The 27,291-nt window shown below is 43.3% G+C and overlaps 2 protein-coding genes across 15 annotated transcripts in view; one reads left to right on the forward strand and one right to left on the reverse strand.

Moving 5' to 3' along the window:
• HNRNPH1 (heterogeneous nuclear ribonucleoprotein H1) overlaps nt 1-3,535 on the forward strand; it is a 9,603-nt gene extending 6,068 nt beyond the window's left edge. For 5 of the 13 annotated variants that reach the window (XM_024765170.1, XM_024765178.1, XM_024765177.1 and 2 more), the window contains 4 exons: nt 671-730; nt 822-911; nt 1,574-1,666; nt 2,773-3,535. In XM_024765170.1, the coding sequence (XP_024620938.1) occupies nt 671-730; nt 822-911; nt 1,574-1,666; nt 2,773-2,891 (362 nt within the window). In that variant the 3' untranslated portion in view covers nt 2,892-3,535. Of the gene's footprint in view, nt 1-670; nt 761-821; nt 912-1,573; nt 1,667-2,127; nt 2,178-2,772 lie in introns of all 13 variants that reach the window. The other 8 variants (XM_024765219.1, XM_024765233.1, XM_024765242.1 and 5 more) reach the window with 8 other exon arrangements.
• Nucleotides 3,536-5,217: 1,682 nt separating this feature from the next.
• RUFY1 (RUN and FYVE domain containing 1) overlaps nt 5,218-27,291 on the reverse strand; it is a 56,253-nt gene continuing 34,179 nt past the window's right edge. Inside the window, exons 12-19 of one of the 2 annotated variants that reach the window (XM_024765161.1) lie at nt 19,570-19,667; nt 14,449-14,568; nt 13,638-13,767; nt 11,862-11,956; nt 8,805-8,853; nt 8,489-8,659; nt 7,049-7,126; nt 5,218-5,967 (exon numbers count right to left, since the gene is read on the reverse strand). In XM_024765161.1, the coding sequence (XP_024620929.1) occupies nt 5,821-5,967; nt 7,049-7,126; nt 8,489-8,659; nt 8,805-8,853; nt 11,862-11,956; nt 13,638-13,767; nt 14,449-14,568; nt 19,570-19,667 (888 nt within the window). In that variant the 3' untranslated portion in view covers nt 5,218-5,820. The remainder of the gene's footprint in view (nt 5,968-7,048; nt 7,127-8,488; nt 8,660-8,804; nt 8,854-11,861; nt 11,957-13,637; nt 13,768-14,448; nt 14,569-19,569; nt 19,668-27,291) is intronic. The other variant, XM_024765152.1, reaches the window with a different exon arrangement.

Below are 27,291 nucleotides of genomic sequence, written 5' to 3' on the forward strand. Positions count from 1 at the left end.
TTCTTTTATTTATTTATTTATTTATTTATTTATTTATTTATTTTTTAAAACATGGTTCTTATTCTACTTAAGTGAAGCAGCATGTTAAAGTTTTGTTTCCTGTAACAATATTTGACTTGATTCTCTGAAATACCTTATATTTAGTTTTTTTCACCACTCAACCCTGTGAGAGTACATATTGAAATTGGTCCCGATGGCAGAGTAACTGGTGAAGCAGATGTCGAGTTTGCAACTCATGAAGATGCTGTGGCAGCTATGTCAAAAGACAAAGCAAATATGCGTAAGTGTGATTTAAGGATCTTCAGGTCTCTTATAGGTAGTTGTGTGACTGATTACGATAAAGGAATAGTAAGGATGAGAAAAATTTGTAATCCAATAATAGGGTTCTACGGGATGTTTAAAAAGTGTGTGGGTTTTTAAAGTTGGTATGATTAAAAAATTTGTGATAACACTGACTAAGGTATATGCTTAACTGACAAAGCAATTTAGGTGAATGTTTAAGACTGCTTTTTGAAACTTGCATAAAGTAAATCACCTGAGAAGCAGCTAGAATTTTTTTTTTTTTTTACTAAAAGTATTTATAGTTCACAGATCTACTTAAAAGAACTAAAAGTGCTTATCTTTTTCTTTCACCAACAAACATTTTCAACTGTTTTTTTTCTCATTTCAGAACACAGATATGTAGAACTCTTCTTGAATTCTACAGCAGGAGCAAGCGGTGGTGCTTACGGTAGCCAAATGCTAGGAGGCATGGGTTTGTGTAAATATCACTTTAGTGTCTTTTTTTAAGCTAACCTTGTATACCTTTTCTCTCATTTCAGAACACAGATATGTAGAACTCTTCTTGAATTCTACAGCAGGAGCAAGCGGTGGTGCTTATGGTAGCCAAATGATGGGAGGCATGGGCTTGTGTAAATATCGTTAGTTTTTTTAAAAACCAAAACGTTTATATCTGTATAAGTCAATTATATAAGTTAAGTTATATATAAGGAGTTAAGCATAATTTAGGCAAAGAAAAGTTTTGATTTGAATAGTATGTGTGCCTTAAATCGTTGTTACATAAAACTGTTAGATAACAAGTTTGAAGTACTTTTGGGGGAGGGGACTACAGAAAGAAACTAGTTGAATTGTTTATAAGTATGAAGTATAAATCTAAAAGTAATATTTAGCAAAAAGCGCAGGATCAAAATAAATTTTGGGGCATAATCAGGTGTTTAGTGATACCTGTGTATTGACCTACCCTTAATATATCGAATTATGGGGGGAAATCCCACTAAATCCAGTTAAGCATTTTCATAAGGTCTTGTCAAAATGCCTCTACTTAAGGAAACGTGGATTCAGTCCTGCTGATGTGTATGCTGTTGGCCTTGTGGTTTATAAGTGTTTGACTAGCTCAAATGATGGATAGAAAGGTAGTCTGGTCATAGACAGTAGGCAGGAGGAGGGCACAGAGGGTTATATATAGTGATGTAAGATCAAGACTGGAAAATAATAGATTAGAATTACAAGCCCGGTACCACCAGGTACCACATTACATAAGGAACAAGGTTCTAATGTTCTCTTAACTTAACAGCAAACCAGTCCAGTTATGGCGGCCCAGCCAGCCAGCAGCTGAGTGGTGGTTATGGAGGCGGCTATGGTGGCCAGAGCAGCATGAGTGGATATGGTAAGTGTGTTTTTTTATATACTTGAGTAAGTTTCAGGCAGGTTTCTTTAGTTGGGAATATTCAGGCTCCTTTTTGGTGAAATTGGGTTATTAAATGTATGCTCTTGATCCTAATATAACTGTTCAAATAGCTTAACTTTCAGAATCAATCATTGGGAGGGGGAAGTATTCTATGAATTCAAAATAGTCATTATTGCAACTTTAAATAATGTTGAGCCAGAAAACATCTGCTTCCGTTTGTTAAAACATTAAATAAAATTGTTCACTTCTTCTGTCTTTTTGTTAGCAATAAATCCATTTTAGATGGAGGGAGAATTTTAAATAATAGAATGGTGGTTGGGTTTAGGACCGTATTTACTAGTCAGTTAACCTAGGATTGGTTTTATTAATTTATTTTTTCAATTGGTCTAAAGAATGGTGATTTTGGTATTATAGTCTTACCCTACAAAATCCTTTTGCAGACCAAGTTTTACAGGAAAACTCCAGTGATTTTCAATCAAACATTGCATAGGTAAATATTTTCTCGAAAAGTATAATTTAAATTCCCAATAGCAAATACTGATATGTTGTAGTAACACTTTCTATAGCAGTCAATGGCTCTGATTTAACTCCATGGAGGCTGCCATTTTGGGCACAGTGAGTTGCCTTTAGTCCAACTTCGTCGTCTCACTTCCTGCCCGCCATGAATAGGAAAAGCAAGAGATTGCCCCTGTGCTCCCTATTCATATATGCCATTCGATGGACACATTGTGAATGTTTATGGTAAATTTTTTTTTAAAATGCTTTGTTTAGCTTTAAAAACAACATGAAGTAATTTTGCAATTTTTGAAAAACACTAGTTTTCCTTTAAACTTAATTTTCCACGTTGATCCTGAAGCATCCAATTAAATGGTAGCACAAGAGTCTGGCAAGTTGGTACTGCAGAGAAAAGGGGTTAATTGAGATTTGTTTGGAGTTGGGAGTCCCTTTTCCCAAACATGCTTCTCGCCACTTGGACAGCAGCCATTTGTACTCGTATACTTTTTAAACTTTTTCTTGGAATGCTATATTTTAGTTGACTGATAATCTGATACTTATCCTGACTTGTCAAATTGATCTCTTTGCAGGCAGCCAAGGAACAGTGAACAGCAGCTACTACAGTAGTGGAAGCCGAGCATCTATGGGAGTGAACGGAATGGGAGGGATGTCTAGCATGTCCAGTATGAGTGGTGGATGGGGAATGTAATTGATCCTGATCACTGACTCTTGGTCAACATTTTTTAAAAGAAAAACAAAACTTAAGTTTTAACAGTTTTGCAATACAAACTTGTGGTTTATGCTTACTCTAAGTGGAAATCAGGATTGTTTTAAAGACTTAAGGTTCAGTATTTTTGAACACAAACATTCATTTAGGATGTAACTAGGTTGAGTAATCTGTTACTGTTAAATAATTTTCAGCTTTTCTCAAGTTAGTTATATTATTGTAGGATGTACTTAAGCAGTAGGTGTATTTAGGTTAAAGCAGTTGAATTATGTTAAATGTTGCTTACACCACATTACATTGAACACTGTTTGGATGCATTGTTGAAAGACATGCTTTTTTGTGAAACTCAGTATAGGAGCTGTGTCTACAATTAAAAGTGAAACATTTGGCATGTTTGTTAATTCTAGTTTCATTTAATAACCTCTATGGCACGTAAGTTTAAGCTTTTTTTTTAAGTTAATGGGGAAAATTTGAGACGCAATACCAATACTTTAGGATTTTGGTCTTGGTGTTTGTTTGAAATTCTGAGGCCTTGATTTAAATCTTTTCATTGTATTGTGATTTTCCTTTTAGGTGTATTGCGCTAAGTGAAACTTGTTGAATAAATCTTCCTTTTAAAAACTGCACTTTGTCTTGTCTGTGCTTCAGTGTCATGTGGACTGTTTCTTGGTGATCTATTCCTGCCTGGGGCGTAGGTGAACAGTGGCCCACGTCTCTGGCTGTGGCAGACAGGCTCTGCAGTTGTGGCCGTTTTGTAGATGTCTTCAGACCTCTCTTCCCTCCAGTGCAACTGAAGGTAAACGTAGCTCTGGGGCCCTGTGGAAGGGCTTGTATGTCTGGCCTGGCTGCACAGGATCTGATCTGAATTTTTGCCTTTGACTTGCTAAGCACTTGCACAAAGCCAAGGGGGAGGCAGAAGTCTCCTCACTGCATGCTATGCATGTCCATGGAAGCCTTTTGAGCATGGCTGAGGAAGTGCCAGAGGCAAGGGGTGGCTGACTAGAGCTGCCTCTTCCTAGTCTGATGGCATCTTTTGAATTTTGTTTATATGGGGTATCTTCTAGAAGGAGCTAGCTCTTAGAGAACTTTCACATTGAGGTTTCAACCTTTTTACCTCATTCCTCAAGATCAAAACTACTTAAGAGCGACATTATTCCATTTATTTACAAAGCTTCTGAAGTAGAATACCAAGTTGTACTTTAGGAGAACAAATGATTCATTTAAATCAGTAATTGAAACCATTATCGTATATAAGAACTGAGTGACATTTGCTTAGGAAAGTAGTAAGCAGTTCTTATAAGTGTAGTTCTAGGATTCCCTTCAGATACTTAACACTAGTTTGGGAATTGCCACTCATTCATCCCTCTAATAGGAAAATTTCACTGTATTGAGGTTAGAATTAAGAATCGGAGCTGTGAATATAGGCTTGTGCTGTTTGAAGCCACATGTGTACATTTTTACTTGCTGTGACTGCTGAAGGTTTCCTCTTGGGTGAGGTGAGTATGGTGAGTGTACTCTGAAAAATTGTGTGGAATGATAGTCGTTATTTACAGACTGTAGATGGCAGCATTGCGTGAGGGTATGCGTGAAGGGCCCTGCAGTCTGCCTGCCCTGCCCACACGCGCTCTGAAGGCTGGGTGCATACCTTCAGTTGCGTTGGGGATACAGGAGTGTTGTACTTGGTAATTTTCTGGGGAGGCACTGTTGAGCATTGCTGTTCAGCTGCTGCCCCTGAGAGATCTTTACTGAGTTACTCCATGTCTCGGGAATTAGACACAAGGAGGGTTCCTTCCCCTGGTCCTCTAGTTTTTCACAAGGAACATCTTTGTTGAAAAACATGCCTTATTGGAGGAAGAAAAGGGACTAGAATTAGAAACTTGAACTCTAGAAACATTGTGGTTCTTTGGAACCTTGTAAAAATCTGTAGTTTGGAATGAATGCAACTTTGGAGCTGGGCACACAGTTTTAGAGGCTGGCCATACAGATTCGTGTTTTTCTGTCAGATGTTAGGAAAAACAGCGAACTTTTTGGCCAACCCAAATATATAAGGGAACGACTTTTGGGCTTTGGTGACAGGTACTTTCTCTGTGCTTGTTGGACTTATCAGCCCAACTTGTCCTTGGGCTCAACTGGGCAGAGCAGCCTGCACCCCAGAACACAGCAGGCTCAGGTCTTCACCTCGAAGGCAGTCGCCCTCACCAAGGGCCTCGTCCTGAAATGGGGGTTGCTTTGGGCATCCTGTGAAGCTGACACAGCTCTCCTTCATTTTCTGCACCAGAATGAAAAATAAATGATTTTATTGCAGGGCTAATGATGGGTATTCATGAGTGTGAAACAGCAAATTTCTTGACTCTGAAAAATAAGTGATTTTATTGCAGGGCTAATGATGGATATTAATTCACAAGAGTGTGAAATAGCAAATTTCTTGACTATGAAAAATAAATGATTTTATTGCAGGGCTAATGATGGATATTCACAAGGGTGTGAAATAGCAGATTTCTTGACTCTGAAGCAGGGAAGGCATGCTGGGGCAGCGGGGAGGGAAAGGAATTGATTCACTAGTGGGTCTGCTGCAAAATAGGTTAAATTCTTTGGAAACTGAAAAATGGCAATAGCAAAATCATGAAGGTTATATCTGAACCAAAGCCAGTGGCGTCAAGGGAGAACTTCAATCCAGAGGAGCTGAATCCATACAATTTGGAAAGGAGAGGCGCGCAGTTTCTGGTTCCCGCATGTTGTGTTCCAGAGTGACAGCAGCCCAGGCGAGGATCTTGTTCTCTTGGGAAACTAACCTCCCAAGTCCCTGGCCACCTCGAGACCCAAAGAGTTTGGCACTGCTCTGAGGCTGCCCATGCCCATGAAGACAGGCTGGCAACTGGTCCAGAAAGCAGGCCCTGCTGATGCCCCCACCTTAGGAGCCGGTGGAGGAGGAGCAGCGCTGAAGGAGCAGCGTGTGGCAGCTGTCGCACACACGTACTGGCTTGGGGTAGGAGGGCAGGGCCAGCTCATTACTGGAGCACGTGTTGCAGAAGATGTGGCCACAGTTTCGGCAGTGGTGCTAGAGGATGGAAAAGAACTCAGGCTCAGAACACGCTGAGCTGCCTGGGTCTGCACACCCGCTCGAGTTTGACCTTTAAAAGTTTAATGCTTTAAAATCCCTCCCTCATGTATCAGTGAGGCATGTACCAATTTGGAATGGGTTCTTGTAGACCTTGTTTCTACATTTATGTTCCTGTAAAATCCATGGAATTTTGGAGGGGTGAGTTAAAGTTCTTTTTCTTTGTGTTTTGTTGGACTTGACAGCTCTTACTGAGTTGGTAGTCCGTGCTACTTAGAAAGCCTGGGTTCATTCTCTGCAATCGCTACATTCCATGGTGGTGACCCAAGGTTTCTTTAGCCAGCCCCTCATGAGAAGGGTATCTTGCTTTTGTAAACAGGGCTGCAGTTTCAACCTTGGGCACATGGCAGACACCAAGACAAGAACCCTCTATACATCACTTGTGCCAACTGCCCCCCACTCCCCCAGTCAGGCTAGACAATGGACTTCGAACTGGGCCATTCAGTGTGGGGAACCTTAGTAAAGGCTCTATTTTGTGTGAGGTCTATATCCTGCCCCTGTCCTGCCCAACTGGTCAATAAAGGCCCTGTCAACCCTGGACCAAAGGCTGGGCCCAAGACCTTCTCTTCCGGAACTTGAAGGCAGGCTACACAGGCATTCACTGGGGGCAAGTGCCCTGGCCAGATTGCCAGTTACCTTTTGGTGCCACTTGGATGCCTGTCCTGAGACTTAAATTGCCCATGGGTTCCCCATAGATTCTGTTTTTGCCTAACTTAGATTTTGGTCCTATTGCTTCCAAAGAATTTTCAGTTGATATACACACTTAGACCATTTCTGCAAACAAGCAGCCCCAACTCCCAAATCATTGAGAGGACTGTGATGGAGACAAGCCCTGTAACTTACCGGCTGGGGTCCCTGAAAGGGGGCAGGCTGGAAGGTCGTCTGCATGGGCCAGCAGACCAGTGAGCATGAACACAATGCCACAATGCCCACAGGCCTTTTCCAGAACCAGAGGAAGGAGAGCCCAGGCAAGGCACGAACTCAGCCCCTGGGCGAGCAAGTGCAGGGCTACCCCACATACCTTTCTCCGGGAAATGGAAAACTCCTTTTCACACTGCTTACAGTGCGTGGCTTCATCGTCTTTCAGCCAAGTATGGCCCTGAGGAGGAAAGAACACCACAGAATCCCACTTTATGGCTTGGTTCCTGATGAACCTTTTAGCTGTGTTCATCCTTCAACCCAGCATCTGCTGTCCCTTCCTAATAGCACCTGGTCTGCTTTTGCGGGACTGCCTCTTCTCCACTAGAAGTGGCCTCACAGGACTGTCCCCCACCCTGACTACAGCTGGAGCTCATGTGCTGCAGCCTGCCCGCCCTCTGGCTTCCTGGTCTCCACAGGTTGCCCCCAGTCCTCAAGCCAGATTCTCCAGCCTTCCCTTAACCTGAGACTCACCCACCCCCTTTCAATAAATGCCCTGTGGCTGAGGTAACCAGAATCAGGATCTGGTTAACTCCAGCCCTGGCTGAGACATTATCCAAAGTGCCTCCTGAACTGGCAGGAGGAACAGGGGCCAACCCTGTCAGCCAGACTAGAAAATCTGTGACAACAGTCCCCACCGTGAGACAGAAGGCAACATGCTGTGGAGACAGGAAGCCCTTCTCCATACACACTGACCCCCAGTCCTCAGGGCATCGTGGGAGGCAGATGTCTCCATTCTGAGGAGCCAACTGAGGCTTAGAGAGATGCTTTTGGAGGTCTTTCTAAGGGAAAACTAGGATATGCGATTTATTCAGCCTCAGGGACTGAGGTGGTCAGGGGTCAAGGGCCCTGTGTACTTTCAGGGCTCCTTGGCTTTTGTTGGCCACCACTTTCCTGATGACAGATCTTATGATTGGGAGCTGCAGCACCGCACCCAGGTCTTCAACCTTGGGTTCACTAGTTCCACGCAGCTCTAGAGTCCCATTTTATGATTTTTATCCTCCCTCTGGCACTGTCAGCTGACGTTTTGTGCACACTTCTGTGCAGTGCAGGGGATACAAAGATAAACAGCTCACAGCAATGACATCCAAGGAGCTTTCGGTCTACAAGGGAGGATACAGTAAACTGATGTGAACTGCAAGTCCAGGCTGCTGTTAGTTACTGTGACAATTTGCTTCTGACCTGAGGTGCCCTGGGAGTCAGAGGCATTAGGATCTCTGCGCTAGCATACGCTGGAGGGTGCCTTGTGAAGAGGGTGTTTGTGCGCTGCTGCCACAGCAGAGCTGAAGCTGAAGGCTAGGAGCTCCTGCACCCTCCTCTCCACTCTCTCAGCCCCAGCTTGGTACTGCATGGGGTCACCTGGACCACATGTTCCTGCTCTCCTTAAGCTGTGTGTGCCACTCTGCCCTCCCCAAAATGGTCCAGAAACTTGGCCCAGCTCAGGGCTTAAGTGGTTCCCAGAAATGGCACAGGGCACTTTAGTGGGCCTCTGGCCCCTCACTTGGAGGGAAAGGTCTTACTCTCACTATTAAAAAATAAATACCTGGATCTTTTCATTTCCTTCATTAGGGTACCTATGATCTAGGCCTAATGTCAAACTACAGCTGACAGCAGAGAAACCAGAACCAGAGGACCTCGGTTCCAGCTTGGGCCCTGCCACTTGCAGCATCATCATCTCAGCCAAGTTACATGGCTCTGAGCAGCATTTTCTTATCTGTAAATAAGTGACAAGAACCACCAATCAACCACACATTCTCACCTGATTTTTGTGAGAAAACCTAAGAGCATGCTAGGATATTAGCACAAGCTAATAGCTACGAGTAGTGATTCTTATGTTAATAACATTAATAATCCAGTACCTTCAGTGCCTTATTTACTTCTTTGATGTCTTCCATCTTCAGCTTTGACCTTAAAAAAAAAAGAGAGCGAGAAAGAAAGAGATTCACAGCCTCACTAGAGGGGCTTTCAAACTCGAAGTAAACCCACAAAACCTTTTTGGGTTTGTAAAGTCAACAAGACTTGTAAGAGAGGAGTGTGATAACATGAGTTCTTGTAAAATTGTTTCTCTCCACCTTTTTATAATCCCAGAGTCATCTCACTATTGGCTCCTGTCTGGCGCAGTCTGAGGCTGAGCCTGTGGACTGAATCTGGCCTAAGAACAAGCTGTTGAATTGGCAAGGATTTAAAAAGACTTTGAAATAGCTGCAAGCATTTAAAAATTGAGAATTATCTCATAAAAGCCCATGTGTCTGGCTTCTCTGGGCAACTATTCCTGAGTGTGACATGTGCTTTAAGTCGGGGCGGGGGAGGGGGGCTCCCCCATGGCAGGAACCTGAATCTGTAGGCCTCTCACCAGCCCCTTTCCTGCTGCCTGCCTGCTCTGTCTAGAAAGGCCAGGCTCAGGGGGCATGATTGTTTGTTCTTGTTCCATTCTTTTTAAAAATATTTATTTGGTTGCACCGGATCTTAGTTGCGGCATGTGGGCTCCTTTGTTGCAGCTCGTGGGGTCCTGAGTTGTGGCATGCGAACTCTTAGTTGTGGCATGCATACTGGATCTAGTTCCCTGACCAGGGATCGAACCCAGGCTCCCGGCATTGGGAATCCTAACAACTGCGCCACCAGGGAAGTCCCCTTGTTCCATTCTTGTTAGTGCAAGAATAATTCCTTAGTTCTCCACATAAAAGACAGGACTGAACATTGTCTAAACTGGAAGAATTAAACCAGATAAAACGAAACATATGTATTTGTCAAAGCCTTTTTTTAAAAGCTGAGATTAGCCTAAACTGTCACTGGATTAGTGCCTAATCTAAGTGCCAGAGAGGCAGGCCTCTGAGACACAGGCTAGACTTCTAGGGAAGGATTAGGAAACCAAACATCAAGGCCTTTAAAAGAAAAACCCCTGTGGCCTTCAGGAGTGCTTGGAGGTGCTCCTTCTGTCCCCTGACTGGCTGCAGAAATAGGCCAGTGGGCTGACAGGGCCAGAGGCTGTCTGGGATGGACAAGGTCAAGATGGCAGCCTCAACATATAATAACTTTCCTGGGAAATACAATTTGAAAAGAATCCAGATGTTTCCAAGATAAACTGGGCAGCTGTGCCTGTAGTTGGTGGAGGCATCTGAGAACAGGCTTCTCTGTCATCTGGTGTTGGCTTGCAAAAAGAAGGGAGGAGGGGAGAAAGCACTAGCCTTGCCGTGGTATGTATCCCTGACATGGCAACACCTACACAACCCGGCTGTGAAGGACATTCTGAAGCTGGGTCAGGCAGCAGTGCTGGGAGGCTGCCAAGTGCAGGGGTGCATTTTCAAGACCAGAGCCTGTCCGCTTTTCTGAGGCCTGTGGCCTACTAGGAGTGTGTCTCTAACTCTGTTTGCTGTCTGTCCAACATGAAGAGGACAGGCAGGAGAAAAAGTGGGGCTAGCCACCTGAGAAGGGGGGAGGGCACCCCGAGGACACCTCCCTCTCCATCTGTCTAAACACCACTGCAAATCCAAGAAGCCAGCACCACGCCAGCCTCCACATCTGGTTCTCATTAGTCTCAGGGACGCCCTCAGACCTGGCCTGTGCTCTGAGTGTGGGGTTGATACCTGGCCTTGCCCACTCTCCAGGAGCTCTCCCCATGGTGGGGGCAGCAGCACAGGGCACTCAGCCTGAGAGGTGGCAGGCAGCCCTCAGGGCACAAGGGACCAGCAGCCCTGGGCTGATCTAGAAAGATAGGGTGAGTGGGAGAGGATGGCGAATGGGCAACATCTTCCCGTCAAACTATTGAAAAGACCACATTCCCATCAGAGTCATAACATTTTCCTTTCTTGTTTTTCTTCATACTTTTGTGGGCCAGCCCAGAGCACTGCTTGAAACCTTCCAACTTTCCAGACAGAAAAATCCTAAGGTTGTGCACATGTGTGGACTACTTTAGTGTCTAGTTTCTGGTTTATCCTCACGTTATTTCCTATCTCTGGTCCTTTTCTGGTCACAGTGTCTTCTGTACTGGGCCTGAGCCCGGGCTGTGCTGCCCACTGTGCCTGCATCAGGACTCAGGTGGGAGCAGTGAGTCAACCTGGGGTCTCTGTGTGAGTGATGGGGAAAGAGGAACTTTCGTTTCTCTGATGGACAGCTCTGCTGGGTTCCACACTGCCCCCATGTGGGCCAGACCCACCTGTGAGGTAAGTGACAGACAGAGCTGGGAGGTAGAGACTGATTCCTGATGACTTTTTTGCTTAAGCAAGCCAGTGTGAGTTTGATATCTGTCACTGGCAACCAAGAGTCCTGACTCAAAGAGAAAAACCTACACACTGGGTTTAAAAATGCAATCATCACACAAACAGGCAAGTTCCACAATCTGCAGTGTGACCTATCAGACTGTCCAGAGCAACCTGGCAGGACTGGCACACCAGGGAGGACAGCTGTCAAGTCGAAGGGGAGACAGAACCAGCAGGGTCTGCACTCCTTCAGCATCACCATTGGAGACAGACAGACTCTGCTAGATGTGAGTATCCAGTCTCAAGAGAGGTTCAGTGGTCACCATACTTGCACTGTGGCAGGCTTACATTCTCAAGCCATAGTCCTCCCTCTGGAGCTAAACACACAACCCTCTCATCACCCATCTTGTTCCCTTGGGACACAGATGCTAAGTTTGTGAACATGAGGGTTCTAGTCACTAGCAAAGTATATTCTTGATGAATTAATTAACCCAAACCAGTGCTGTGTCCCTGGCGCCTCACTTCCTGGGTTTAGTGTGTGTGTGGGGGCGTCACCCTTGAATAGCTGGCAGGCCTCCCCGACTGGCCTTCCCTCCTCCGACAAGAGGACACAGGTTTGGGGCTTGAGTGATGCAGTGGGTAGGCTGGTGTGACTCTCCAGGGGGAGGAAGGCCTAGTGGCCCTAATGGAGGCGGCAGACAAGGGGAGTGGGGTTCTTACTGGCTGAGGTGCAGACCCATTTCCTGGAGGGCTTGTTCCTGCTCGTCACAAACCTTCTGTAACTCTGTCTTCTCATCCTGGAGCTCCCGCAGCTCCTAAAGTGAACAAACCAGGTGCTTGACACAGACTTGAAAGTCTTTTTTTTTTTTAAGGTTTAGTAATCATAGTGACAAGCAGGTTGGAATGTTTTTCTTTTTTTTTTTCTGTTGTGTTTTTTCTTTTTTGGCCACTCTGCGAGGCATGCAGGATCTTCATTCCCTGACCAGGGATCGAACCTGTGTCCCCTGCAGTGGAAGCCCCAAGTCTTAATCACTAGACTGCTAGGGAAGTCCCTGGAATGTTTTTCAAGAGCAAGAAACAGTTTTGTTGTATTAACCTTCTTCAAGACAGGGTTATTTCATAGGTTCCCTCATGTTTCACCAGAATGGGCAACTGGAAGGGTAAGCACTTCAGGAGTGGCTCTGCAGTGCAAACAGTGACGTGGGGCGAGAAACGTTCAAAACAGACCCTCACAGTGCAAAAAAGGCTTTGCCTATCTGAGTTTCTATGAAAAGACAGATTTGTATCAGGGCAAGCTAGTTTAGGAATAAACTGTTTTTCAGAAAGGGCTGGTCAAAATTTCCAGAGAATGAATGAGCAAGGCTGATGAAGGCCAAGATCTGGGATCTCTTTCATGGCCCCGAGAGTGGCAAGCCCTTCTGGAGGCCCCGAGCCATGGAGTGAAGCTCGCTGGGGATGATGCTGATGACTTTGTAATCTGGGGCCAGCACACCTTGAGGACAAAGGCTGGCAAGGGCAGAGACAAAGACCCAGAAAAGTAACTTGGGTTTTCAGGGCTGGCCCCGGGACAGCAGCGGGGCTTGGGCCTGAGTGGTGGCAGTTCCCCCTTAGCCCGCTCCTGGGCCCTGTGCTCCAGAGCCTATTAACACAGGCTCACAGGGGCATGCTGAGGCTTCCCAGCAATGTTAGACACATTGTTTTGTTTCTTTTGCAGGGGTGTGTGTAATTCAAATCTTAGATCAAAGTATTTTGAAGGGGGCATGTTCCATCATGCGGCAAAACTTTCTAGAAGTCCTCTCTCCTCCACCTCTGAGCCGGAGTGGCTCTTGAGGAAGCAATCCCCACACTGGGCCTAGCAGGCTCTCTCATGAGGGCCTCTAGGTACTTTCCAATGGAAATCAAAGGGCTTTTCTCTCAAATTGCAGCAGTACCCATTACCATGCTCAACGAGACCAAATCTAGGTCTGGGAACTGCCCCCGCTGCAGGGATCCTCCTCCAGGGAAGGTGTGGTGCAGGAAGGCTGCCTGAGGCCTCTGCTCAAGCCCTCCTTCCTCTGCTATCACACCTCAGCCACACAGCCCTTCTCTCTGCTCCTTTGCTGCGACAGACCCTCACACTTCCTGGTGGCTCTGCATGGCTGGCCCTTGTTCAGCATTCAATTGTCTGCTTAACTGTCACTCTCTTCCCAGGCCACCCGCCATGCCAGTGTGGGGACATTTTACTGTTTTACTCTCTTCACTGTTCTCATTATCGAGTCTCTCTGGTTTGCTCACTGGATTATGATGTGTCTTTGCCTCTTCCTCCTAGAGCAGATGTGGGAACAGTGTCCCAGGCCCGTCCCAGGCCTGGAGCTGGCTGGCGCACAGCGGGGACTGACCCTGCAGCTGCGGATTCACGAGTCATGCATGTGGCTCACTTGCCCACTGGGAGGCTCTTGAGCAGGAGTTTTTGCAGATGCTAGAAGCTCTTTTTCTCCCCAAGACAGTCTGCCTTACCTTTTTTAATCCTTCTACTTGCTGTAGCTCTGCTCGGAGTAGAGAGGAAGTGTCTTTCTCATGCTGTAATTCTCGCTGAAGAGCCTGTCTTTGCTCTTTTTCTGATTTCAACTCTTTCTCTAGACTTGAGCTGTTTTCGCAAAATGAACTTGAGTTAGTCTCAATGAGAGATTTTCATGGAGGTCCACAATCCACAACCCAGGTCACCACTCAAGAAACGGGGGATTCACAGGAATCTGAACTGCCACGTGAGCATCTAGACCTTTCAACAAGCATGGAAATAAGGTTCCCTCTCCCGCAGGGCCATCTGCACCTCCATAGGAAAGACCAGGAACATGTCATGGAAAGCAGGCACAGGCACACACTTGACAGTTATGCGAATGGAGAGGGAGGAAAAGAGCTCTAACACTTGGGGTCACACACACAGAACCCTCTACTGAGATGGACAGCTGAGGAAAAGAGACGTTTATTCTGCAACATTTATCTTGCTTTTTCCAACCCAGAGCCAGCTGACAATGGAGGATATTGGGGGGTTGGGGGCAAATAGAAAGCTACAGAGGGGTAGGAAGTGAACCGCAGCTAAATCCTGATGCCCTTCTCACCAGCTGAGTAGCCCTGGGGACTATACTGAACCCCCTGCAATCGTTTTTCTCATTCGTGAAACAGGGAATAGACGTCTCTTTTCTCATCTGAATCCTAGCTTTGCAGGGGCCACCTCTGAAGTGGACACTGGGACACTGCCCCAATTGGGAGATGGCCTTCCCAGTCCTTCCTGCACCACTCAGCCACCTGCTGCCGCCAGGGCTCCTACCACTGCTCCAGCAGCTGGGAGAGCTGTTGTTGCAGAGCGCTGCTCCTCCCGCCGAGCTCCTGCTGCAGCTTGTGGCTCCGCTCCTCGGCCCCCTGCCTTGCCCTCTCTGAGTGCTGTAACCTAGACCAAATGAACCAAATCTTTGTAAGGAAAGGATCATTCCTCACATTTACCATATAATTTTTGCATATTCTTGTTGGCTTTCTTTTACATTTAAAAATTAATATATGGTAAAATTGACTCCTTTTTGTGAATAGTTCCTGGAGTTTTAGCACAGGCATAAGTTCATGTAACCATTACTATAATCCATTCTACCAGGTGATACAGAATAGTTCCATCACCCCACAAAACACCTTGGCACTGCCCCTCTGAGTCACACCTTCTCTCCACCCCTAATGTCATATACATGAAATTATACTTCATATAACCTTTTGAGACTGGCTTCTTTTAGCATGTCTTTGCGATCAATCCAAGTTTTTGTGTGTATCAGTGGTCATTCCTTTTTATGGCTGAGTAGAATTTCATTGCATAGATGTACCAGTTTATCCATTCATTTGATGAAAGATATCTGAGCTGCTTTTAGTTTTTGGCAATTATGAACAGAGCTGCTATAAGCATCTGTGTACAGGTTTTTGGGTGAACATGAGTTTTCATTTCTTTTGGGCAAACAGCCAGGAGTGGGATTATTGGGTCATATGGTAAGAGTATGTTTGGCTTTTTAAGAAACTGTTTTCCAAAGTGGTTGTACCATTCTGCATTCCCACTGGTAATGTATGACTGTTCCAGTTGCTTTGTAGCCTCTCCAGCACCTGGTACTGTCATTATAAAAATATGTAGCTGTTCTAATAGGTATGCAGTGGCATCTCATTGATTTTAACATGCACTTCCCTAATGGCTACTGATGCTGAACATTTTTTTTTTTTTTTAACTCAAGTATTGTTGATTTACAATATTTTATTAGTTTCAGGTGTACAGTAATTTGGTTATAAAATACATATATATATATATATATATATATATATATATATATACAGCTATACTTTTTTTTCCAATTCTTTTCCATCATAGGTTATTACAAGATATTGAATATAGTTCCCTGTGCTACACAGTAAATCTCTGTTGTTTATCTAGTTTATATATGGTGGTGTATATCTGTTAATCCCATACTCCCAATTTATCCCTCCTCCCCTTCCCCTTTCGTAACCATAAGTTTGTTTTCTAAGTCTGTGAGTCTCTTTCTGTGCTGTAAATAAGTTCATTTGTATCATTTTTAGATTCCACATGTAAGTGATATCATGTATTTGTCTTTCTCTGCCTGACTCACTTACACTTGGTATGATAATCTCTAGGTTCATCCATGTTGCTGCAAGTGGCATTATTTCATTCTTTTTTATTGCTGAGTAATATTCCATTGTGTGTGTGTGAGTGTGTGTGTGTGTGTGTGTATATATGTATATATATATATTTATCTCACATCTTCTTTATCCATTCATTTACTGATGGACATTTAGGTTGCTTCCATGTCTTGGCTACTGTAAATAGTAGTATTGCTATCAACATTGGGGTGCACATATCTTTCGAAATTAGAGCTTTCATCTTTTCTGGATATATGCCCAGAAGTGGGACTGCTGGATCATATGGCAACTCTATTTTTAGTTTTTTAAGGAACCATCATATTGTTTTCCATAGTGGCTGCACCAATTTATATTCCCACCAACAGTGTACGAGGGTTCCCTTTTCCTCACACCCGCTCCTGCATTTATTTGTAGACTTTTGATGATGGCCATTCTGACAGGTGTGAGGTAATACTTCATTGTAGTTTCAGTTTGCATTTCTCTAATAACTAGCCATGTGGAGCATCTTTACATGTACCTATTGTCCTACTGTATGTCTTCTTTGGAGACATGCTTACTTAGGTGTTCTGCCCATTTTTTGTATTGTATTGTATTGTATTGTACTGTATTTATTTATTTATTTACGGCTGTGTTGGGTACTTGTAGCTCCACACGGGCTTTCTCTAGTTGCGGTGAGTGGGGGCTACTCTTTGTTGTGGTGTGCGGGCTTCTCATCATGGTGGCTTCTCTTGTTGCGGAGCATGGGCTCTAGGTGCGTGGGCTTCAGTAGTTGTGATACACGGGCTCAGCAGTTGTGGCTCCCAGGCTCTAGAGTGCAGGCTCAGCAGTTGTGGTGCACAGGCTTAGTTGCTCTGCAGCATGTGGGATCTTCCCGGACCAGGGATCGAACCCCTGTCCCTTGTATTGGCAGGCAGATTCTTAACCACTATGCTACCACGGAAGTCCCTTCTGCCCATTTTTTGATTGTGTTGTTTCTCTGTTATTGAGTCATTTGAGGTGTTTGTATGTTTTGGAAATTAAGCCCTTGTCAGTTGCATCATTTTGCAAATATTTTCTCCCAGTCCGTAGGTTGTCTTTTCATTTTGTTTATGGTTTCCTTTGCTGTGCAAAAGTTTGTAAGTTTGATTAGGTCCCATTTGTTTATTTTTGCTTTTATTTCTTTTGCCTTGGGAGACTGACCTAAGAAACCATTGCTACAATTTATGTCAGAGAATGTTTTGCCTATGTTCTCTTCTAAGAGTTTTATGGTGTCACGTCTTATATTTAAGTCTTTAAGCCATTTCGAGTTATTTCTGTGTATGATGTGAGGGAGTGTTCTAACTTCAATGATTTACATGAGGCTGTCCAGCTTTCCCAATACCACTTGCTGAAGAGACTGTGTTTTCTCCATTGTATATCCTTCCCTCCTCTGTCAAAGATAAATTGATGTAGGTGTGTGGATTTATTTCTGGGCTCTCTATTCCAATGATCCATATGTCTGTTTTTGTGCTAATATCATGCTGTTTTGACTACTATAGCTTTGTAGTATCGTTTGAAGTCTGGAAGGGTTATGCCTCCAGCTTTGTTCTTTTTCCTCAGGATTGCTTTGGCAATTCAGGGTCTTTTGTGGTTCCACATAAATTTTAGGATTATATGTTGTAGTTTTGTGAAAAATGTCATGGCTAATTTGTAGATTGCTTTGGGTAGTACGGTCATTTTAACTACATTAATTCTTCCAACCCTAGAGCATGGGATATCTTTAAATTTCTTTGAATCATCTTCAATTTTCAATTTCTTTTATCAATGTTTTGTAGTTCTCTGCGTATGTCTTTCATCTCCTTGGTTAGGTTTATTCCTAGGTATTTTTTTTTTTGATGCAGTTTTCAACAGCATTTTTTTTTTTTTTTTAACTTTCTCTTTCTCACATTTCATTGTTAGGGTAAAGAAATACAACAGATTTCTGTATATTAATCTTGTATCCTGCTACCCTGACAATCTTTTCATGTGCTTATTTGCCATCCATATGTCCTGTTTGGTGAAGGGTCTGTTTAAGTCTTTTGTCCATTTAAAAATTTTATTTATTTATTTATTTAAGGCTGCACTGAATTTTAGTGTGGCACACAGCATCTTTTAGCTGCGGAATGCAGGCTCATAGTTGTGGCATGCAGGCTTCTTAGTTGTGGCATGCGTGTGGGATCTAGTTGCCCAATCGATCCCTGGATCCCCAGTTCAATCCCTGGATTGAAACCAGGCCCCCTGCATTGGGAGCATGGAGTCTCACCCACTGGACCACCAGGGAAGTCCTTTGTCCATTTTAGATTGGATTGTTCGTGGAGTTCTGAGAATTCTTTATATATTTTGGATATAAGTCCTTTGTCAGATATGTGATTTTCAAATTTTCTCCAAATCTATAACTTGTCTTTTTATTCTCTTAAGTGTGTCTTCCACAGAACAAAGTTTTAAATTTTGATAAAGTCCAATTTATCAAGTTTTCTCTTATGGATCATGTTTTTATGTCATGTCTAAGAGCCCTCTGTCTAACCCAAGGCCACAAAGATTTTCTCCTATTTTTTCTTCTAAAAGTTTACAGTTTTAAGTTTTACATGTAGATTTATGATCCATTTTGAGTTAACTTTTGTTTAAAGGTGTGAGGTATAAATTGAGGTTCATTTTTTGGTGTATGGATATCCAATTGTTCCAATATCATTCACTGAAAAGATTATCCTTTCTCCATTGAACTACCTTTGCACCTTTGTAAAAAAATCAGTCACCTGTATTTGTGCGAGTCTATTTTTTTTTTTTTTTTTGCGGTACGCAGGCCTCTCACTGTTGTGGCCTCTCCCATTGCAGAGCACAGGCTTCGGACGTGCAGGCTCAGCAGCCATGGCCCACGGGCCCAGCCGCTCCATGGCATGTGGGATCCTCCCGGACTGGGGCAAGAACCCGTGTCCCCTGCATCGGCAGGCAGACTCTCAACCACTGCACCACCAGGGAAGCCCTATGCTAGTCTATTTTTTGACCCTATTCTGATCCCCTACTGACCTGACATTTACTTATTTATTTTAAAAATTTTTATTTTTTGGTGCAGCATGCGGGATCTTACTTCCTCAACCAGGGATTGAACCTGTGCCCACTGCAGTGGAAGCACAGAGTCTTAACCACTGGACCACCAGCGAAGTCTCTGACCTGATATTTGTTTATTTATTTATTTTTTAAAATTTATTTATTTATTTATTCTTTTGGCTGCGTTTGGTCTTCATTGCTGTGCGCAGGCTTTCTCTAGTTGTGGCGAGCAGGGGCTACTCTCTGTTGCAGTGAGCGGGCTTCTCATTATTGTGGCTATTCATGTTGTGGAGCACAGGCTCTATAGGCACGCAGGCTCAGTAGTTGTGTTTCGTGGGCTCTAGAGCGCAGGCTCAGTAGTTGTGGCACATGGGCTTAGTTGCTCCACGGCGTGTGGGATCTTCCTGGGCCAGTGCTCGAACCTGTGTTCCCTGCATTGGCAGGTGGATTCTTAACCACTGCGCCACCAGGGAAGTCCTAACCTGATATTTAAATCTGAGCTCACTGGATAGTTCTAACCCCCCGAGAGGACAATGTGATGTAGCCCTAAGGTTGATTAAATGAATACATGCTTAGGCAAAGCTGGGGAATCCAGTCCCCTTGCTGGGGACCTGAAGGACAGTCATCCTAACTTGTCTGTACTTTTGAGAGACTCTGAGTAAGTCCCCAGGCCCAAATAATGCCCAGCACCTTCTAGGGAATATCTGCCGGGGGAAGTGTTTACCTTTCTTCCATTTGTTTCATGCTGGACATAACTTGATTGGTTTTTTCTTCAAAAGATGTGATGGCTTCATTCTTCTGTTGTAAACTGCTCTCCGCATTCTATAAAAGCAAAGAAAGAGGGTTATTTTCTGCTTCTCCCTCACCCCCCTGCCTGCTCTGGATTACAAGTGGGTTCAACTATTCTTGTACTTTTTTTTATAACACTTTCAAGAGCGTTTCATTAATTGCTGCTCTTCCCCAAAGCCCTGGAAGACAAACTAGGCCAAGGCTCCCATGTCCTCAACATAAAGAAAGGCAGAGGGGGAATTTCCTGGAGTTCCAGTGGTTAGAACTTGGTGTTTTCACTGCTGTGGTGCAGGTTCAATCCCTGGTTGGGGAATTAAGATTCTGCAAGCCAGCCGGCCAAAAAAAGAAAAAAAGAAAAAAAAAAAAGGCAGAGAGGGAGATACTGAAGCCCTCTGTTTGAATAGTCCATGCCCCTTTTTGAAAAGGAATTTCAGAGTCGGATTTGACTCAATGTTACCGAGTCTTCTCATGTGTCAGGCACATCCATGAGTTCACCTGACTCTTGCAGAGTTCTCATGGTGGGCATTGTTAGCCCCCACTTCTCTGAGCAAGAGAGGGAGGCTCAGAAATAGAAAGCACCTGGGAAAAGGTCTGAGCACAAATATGGTGCATCTGGGTTCTTACTCACAACCATGTGACTTTCTGAGTCCAGGCTTTTAACCATGGCAGATGCTGAGTGACTAGGAGGCAGCAAAAGAGCAACATGTTTCTGTGTGCCTACAAGAGACACTCTTAAAATACAAGGATACAGAAAGGCTGAAGACAGAAAGAAGTCCTGATAAATTCTTAAGAATATATAGACTGTAGTGTCTGGCTTTAAAGTAATAAAACTAGACATAAGGAACAAAAGAATAGCTAAACATCTCATATCTGGAAATGGAATAGCATATTACTAAAAACTATTGAGGTAAAAAAAAAAGAAAAAAAAACCAGAAGAGAGATTATGAAATACTTAGAGCTGAAAGACAATGAAAACACTCTGCAATATTTTACTATATTGAAGATGCACCCTAATTTTATATACCACTATGAAGGAAAAAACTGCTACTTGAAACATGTCATGCCATTGACCATAAGATGCATCTTGATTTCAGAGATGACAAATGTGAAAAACATGCTTTTTAGGTGAAATACTTCCATCAAAATTTGAGGGCCATAGCTAAAGCAGTACTTGTGGGTAATTTTTAACTTTAAATAAAATGTTTAATGAAATTAAAAAAGATAAAACAGATGAGCTAAGCATGCATTTCAGAAGTTGAAACACAGAGCAAACCCAAAGAAATAAGAAAGAAAATAATAAAAGTGAGGGTAGAAATCAATGAAAAAGAAATAACAATACACAATAAAGAATATTAGAAAAAAAGCTGGTTCTCTGAAAAGATTATGAGGACAGACACACCTCTGGCAAGACCGGATAAGGAAGAAAGACAAAAAATGCAAAAAGAAAATGCTGAATAAAAGAGATTTAAAAATTCTGCAAAAGAATGTTATAAACAAAAACATTTGAAAACCTAAACAAAATAAGATACATTTTGGAAAAAAATATACCAAAATTGGTCTGAGAAGAAATGGAAAATATGAATAAGCCAGTAAACATTCAATAAATAGAAATGGTAGTCATAGTCTCCCTGCCCCAAAAAAGCCCAGCCCAGATGAATCCTACAACATGGGTGGGTTCTCAAAACTTTTGGAGAATAGACACTTTCTATCTTATAAGCGTTATTTCAGAGAAAGAGAACAGGAAACCTTATTTTATAGTACCAGTCCAACCATGATTCTGAAGCCAAATAAGGCTAGTAAAAGGAAAGAAAGAGGTCTGTCTCGTATATAAACACACAGATTATATATAACATATTGGCTAACTGAGTCAAGAGTATATTTAAATATATCACAATCAAGCAGGAATCCAGGAACATAAATGTATAAATTGCCACATAAATAAGGGAGAAAAAGAACAGGACTATCACAACAGATAAAATGCAAAAAAGCCCAAAACATTTAATAAGGTTCAATATTTATTTATGAGGAAAACTCTGAGCAAACAAGAAATAGAAAAGAACTTCCTTAACTAAGTAAAGTTTATATATCAACCATCTAGTAAGCATTATTCTTGATGGAGAAATTTTTACATGCATTACTTTTAAGATCAGGACCACAAATCTGCTTACTATTCCAACTACTGTTTAATGTAGTCATGGAGGTCCTGGCCAATGCTAAAAGAAACAAAAAAGAATGAGGAGTACAAAGCCTGAGAGTGAAGAAATTAAACTGTCTTTATTTGCCTATGATATGATCAATTACATCTAAAACCAACAGGATTAATAGACAAACTATTAGAACTAGGTGGTGAGCAAGGCTGTCAAACACAAGATCAACCTATAAAGCACAAAAGCACTTCTCTACATCAGCAAGACCTCACTAGGGGATGAAGCCAAAATAAGGCACCCAGCACACTAGCAACAAGAACTAGACAGAATTGAGGCGTTCACCTAGAGAAAATGCAACTCTTACGGAAGAAAAAGGACAAAAAGAGAGTAAACTATAAATTCAATGCAATTCCCATGTAAGAAATTCAGCTGAATTTTTTAAAAAGGAAATTTATACCTTATTCTAAAATTTTTATCAAGAATCAGACTATACTACAAAGCTACAGTAACCAAAACAGCATGATACTGGCACAGAAACAGCACATAGATCAATGGAATAGGATAGAAAGCCCAGAAATAAACCCAAGCACTTATGGTCAATTAATCTACAGCAAAGGAGGCAAGAATATACAATGGAGAAAAGACAGTCCCTTCAGTAAGTGGTGCTGTGAAAAGTGTACAGCTACATGTAAAAGAATGAAATTAGAACATTTTCTAACACCATATACAAAAATAAACTTGAAATGGATTAAAGACCTAAATGTAATACTGGATACTATAAGACTCCTAGAGGAAAACATAGGCAGAGCACTCTTTGCCATAAATCAGAGAAATATTTTTTTGGATCTGTCTCCTAGAGTAATGGAAACAAAAGCAAAAATAAACAAATGGGACCTAATTAAACTTATAAGCTTTTGCACAGCAAAGGAAACCATAAACAAAATGAAAAGACAACCTATGGAATGGGAGAAAACATCTGCAAATGATGTGACTGACAAGGGATTAATTTTGAAAATATACAAACAGCTTATACAGCTCAGTATCAAAAAAAACCCAAACAACCCAATCAAAAAATGGGCAGAAGACCCACATCAACATTTCTCCAAAGAAAACATACAGATGGCCAATAGGCACGTGAAAAGATGCTCAACTTCCCTAATTATTAGAGAAATGCAAATAAAAACTACAATGAAGTATCACCTCACACCAGTCAGAATGGTAATCATCAAAAAGTCTGCAAATAATAAATCCTACACTGTTGGTGGGAATGTAAATTGGTGCAGCCACTGTGGAAGACAGTATGGAGGTTCCTTAAAAAACTAAAAATGGAATTACCATATGATCCAGCAGTCCCACTCCTGGGCATATATCCGGAAAAGACGAAAGCTCTAATTCAAAAAGATACGTGCACCTCAATGTTCACAGCAATACTATTCACAATAACCGAGACATGGAAGCAACCTAAATGTCCATCAACAGATGAATGGATAGGGGCTTCCCTGGTGGCACAGTGGTTAAGAATCCGTCTGCCAATGCAGGGGACATGGGTTTGAGCCCTGGTCCGGGAAGATCCCACATGCTGCGGAGCAACTAAGCCCATTCGCCGCAACTACTGAGCCTGCGCTCTAGAGCTCGCGTGCCACAACTACTGAGCCTGCGTGCCACAACTATTGAAGCCCACGTGCCTACAGCCCATGCTCCGCAACAAGAGAAGCCACTGCAATGGGAAGCCCATGCACCACAACAAAGAGTAGCCCCCACTCGCCACAACCAGAGAAAGCCCATGCACAGCAACAAAGACCCAACGTGGCCAAAAATAAAAAAAAGTAAATAAATTTATATAAAAAAATAGATGAAGGATAAAGAAGATATGGTATTATATACATTGGAATATTATTCAGCCATAAGAAAGAAGGAAATAATGCCATGTGCAGCAATATGGATGGACCTAGAGATTATCATACTAAAGTGAAGTCAGACAGACAAAGACAAATATCATATATCACACATAGAATCTAAAAGAATGATACAAATGAACTTATTTACAACACAGAAACAGACTCACAGACTTAGAAAAGAAACTTATGGTTACCAAAGGGGAAAGGGGTGAGGAGGGATAAATTAGAAATTTGGGATTAACAGATACACACCACTATATATAAAATAGATAAATAAGGACCTACTGTATAGCATAGGGAACTATATTCAGTATTTTGTAATAACCTATAATAGAAAAGAATCTGAAAAAGAGTCACTTTGCTTTACACCTGAAACTAACACAATACTGTGAATTAATTATACTTCAATTAAAAAAAAAGAAAAAAAGGATAAACATTTACAAATAGATAAGTCAATCAAAAAAAGAAGAGGGGGAAAAAAGGGGGAAAGGTAGGCAGGCTTGACCTACGTTATGGGTTGAGTGTGTCCATCCCAAATCCATTATGTTGAAGTCCTAACCCCCAGTACCACCCAGGATCTTATTAGGAAAACGGGTCACTCACTGCAGACATAATTAGTTAAGATGAGGTCACACTGGAGTAGGGTGGGCTCCTAATCCAATATGACTGGTGTCCTTTTACAAAGGGGAAATGTGGGCACAGGCATGCACACACAGGGAGAAAGCTGTGTGAAGATGAGGGCAGAGATGGAGGTGATAACTTCTCCAAGTGAAGGAAACCCAAATATTGCCAGCAACCACCAGAATCTAGGAGACGGATGGGACTGACTTCCTCACAGCCCTCAGAGGAAACCATTCCTGCCAACACTTTACTCTGAAACTTCTGGCCTCCAGTACTGTGAGACGGCAAATTTTTGTAAAGCCACTCAGTTTGTGGTACTTTTAAGCAGCTTACTATATGGAGAAAAAGAAAACTGGATCCCTAGGTAAGGCCATACACAAAGGTTAACTCTAGATACATTAAAAACCTAAATGTGAAAGGTTTAGACAACTAGCGTGGAATATCTTTGACACCTAGACGTGAGAAAGAGTTCTAAAACAAAACCCCCAAACTTCAAACCATATGTGAAAAATCAACACATTAGACTACATCAAAAATAGGGACTTAAGGACAGTAGATGACACTAGGAGAAGGTATTTACAATCTGTAAACCAGTAAAGGACTAAAATTTAGACCATACATGGAATTACTACTAATCAACAAGGAAACCCAAAAGAAAAAAGGACAAAAAATATGAATAGGCAAGCCACAAAGAAGCATAAATGGCAACCAACATGAAGGGATGCTCAAGCTCACTAGACTGAGAAATGAATATTAAGTCAACTGTACCCTCGCAATACACGCACCACAGGACACAGCTGGAGGGAGCGTGTGTTGGTGCAGCCCTTCTAGAAAGCAGTGTGGCTGGGCTTATGCAAACCAAGGACACAAAGGAGGAAAGGAAGTGTCTGGCTGGGAGGACACTACAATTATGTCTGCCAGAGAGATTTCAGAGCGAGATGGGTACACTAGCTGCCAAGGTGTTGCTTGTGCTAGCGCAGTGGAGGAAAACCATTTGTCCGTCACCAGGGGAATGGGCAAGAAAACACAGTGGGTACAAACGCTGGGAAGCTAAACTGCACTAAGAAGCCAACAGCAGATATACATGAGGATGAACGTAGCACTGAGGGAGAAAAAGTAAGGAATAGAATGTGATCCACAGCACGATACCACTTATGTAAATTAAAATTCATGTCCTCAAAATGATACATGTTTTAGAATGACAAATATAAATAAAAAGATAAACACTTAAGAATGCTGGCCTAGAGGAAAGAGGATGGGAGTAGGGGTGGGGGATAAAAGGAAATAAGAAAACAGGAAGGGTGTCTTATTATAGTGCCCCAAACAGAGGGATATGACTGACTCAACCTTCTGCATCTGAAGCCCAGAGGGAGAAAAGGGTATGAAGCCAGAATTCCAGCAGCACCAGAGACGGACTTGGGGGTGGTGCTTCCCCAGGGAACCCAATGTATGCTGTGATGACTCAGCAGCCAGGGGTTTGGTGCTGCCAAAGCAGATGTTGTGACCCTTGTTAGTTATGGCAAACATTTAGTCAAACTGTCGCTTGCCCAAACTTGGAAGATGGAATCCACGCAACTGTGTCGGGCTCCAGAATGCTAGGATGTGCAGTGGGGCTTGCCATGTGAACAGGTGCTATAAGCAAGGGGTTTGCAGGGAGAGATGGACAGGGATACAGAGGCCAAAGGTTAGAAAAGTCAACTGCTTCTGGACTCAGAAGGAAGAGAGAGGACTGAAGAGTGAGCCATATGGCCCTGTGACATCCTGCAGCGAAGATCAGAGTAGGCTGCTTTCCTCATGCCTCAAGCTGTTGTTCCAGATGACTGGTCACTGACATGAGAAAGACTGACAGAGCAAAGAAACGGAGCAGGTGTGGGAACTGTGTTTACTCATAACAAACTACGGTCACTGACACACGGATCAAGTGGATGCAAGCAGACCAGAGGCTGTGACAGAGGGAACCGGATTGTCCAAGAAACCACCAGTCTGGTCTGAAAAATATCTGACTGTTGGATCCCTTATACAACCTCCAGGCCAGTAGACTGACCCTGGCAAGAAGCTGGCCGTCAAAGCTGTGTAGCCCACTGCACGGGAGCCCACTTCCCATCAGCCATTGAAGATGGTGGTCTCAGGGGCACGGAGGTCACCAGACATGCTCTCTAGAAGGCAGAAGCGGTAGCCAGACATGCTAAGAAATGGAGTCCTCAGTACCCCAGGCAGCCTTCACGGTTCCTGCCCAGAGGACAAAATGACCACCGAGGGCCAGGGACTGCCAGGTGTGTCCCTTGTTTCCTGTTTCCCAGTAGGCATTTCATCATGGTTATCCTGTTTCTGCTCTACCAGTTCATCCTGGGCAGGACAGGCTAACGTGACTGACAGATAGTCTGCTAGTTGGAACACAGGCCCTATGGGCTTGAGGGAGAGTGCTGCCCATCACCCAGGGTTGTGGACTCTGAGGAAGCAGGGCTTGCCAGTAGCTCAGTGGGGTCGACTGTTGTAGTGACAACTACATCTACCCACACCTACTTTCCCCTTCACCTGGCCTGCAGCCCAGAAACAACAGCCCCAGGCTTCCCTTGCAGCCAAGCCTGGCCATGCTGACTAGCCCTTTCCTATGTGATCGGAAGAAATGGTGGGTGCAACTGCTGTCTCACTGTTTGAGAACAAATCCCTGGCTCTGGACTTTTGCTCTTCTCCCCACTTCTGCTGGCAAGAATGGTGACAACTCAAGTGGCCTTGAGAGCTGGAGCTGCCATTAGTCTGAATCCCTGAATGACCGTGGGGAGCAAAACTGCTGGTCTGCAATGCTTTAAGCTATTACAGTAGTTTAGTTTCCCCTAACATGTATTAACAGTATGTCTATATGCCGACCAAAACCAGAAGGAAACATGAAAAAATTAAAATAGATAATTTGTTGGGGGCTTCCCTGGTGGCACAGTGGTTGAGAGTCCGCCTGCTGATGCAGGGGACACAGGTTCGTGCCCCGGTCCGGGA

This window comes from Neophocaena asiaeorientalis, unplaced genomic scaffold (assembly GCF_003031525.2).
Source record: "Neophocaena asiaeorientalis asiaeorientalis breed wild unplaced genomic scaffold, Neophocaena_asiaeorientalis_V1.1 scaffold241, whole genome shotgun sequence".
Taxonomy (NCBI): domain Eukaryota; kingdom Metazoa; phylum Chordata; class Mammalia; order Artiodactyla; family Phocoenidae; genus Neophocaena; species Neophocaena asiaeorientalis.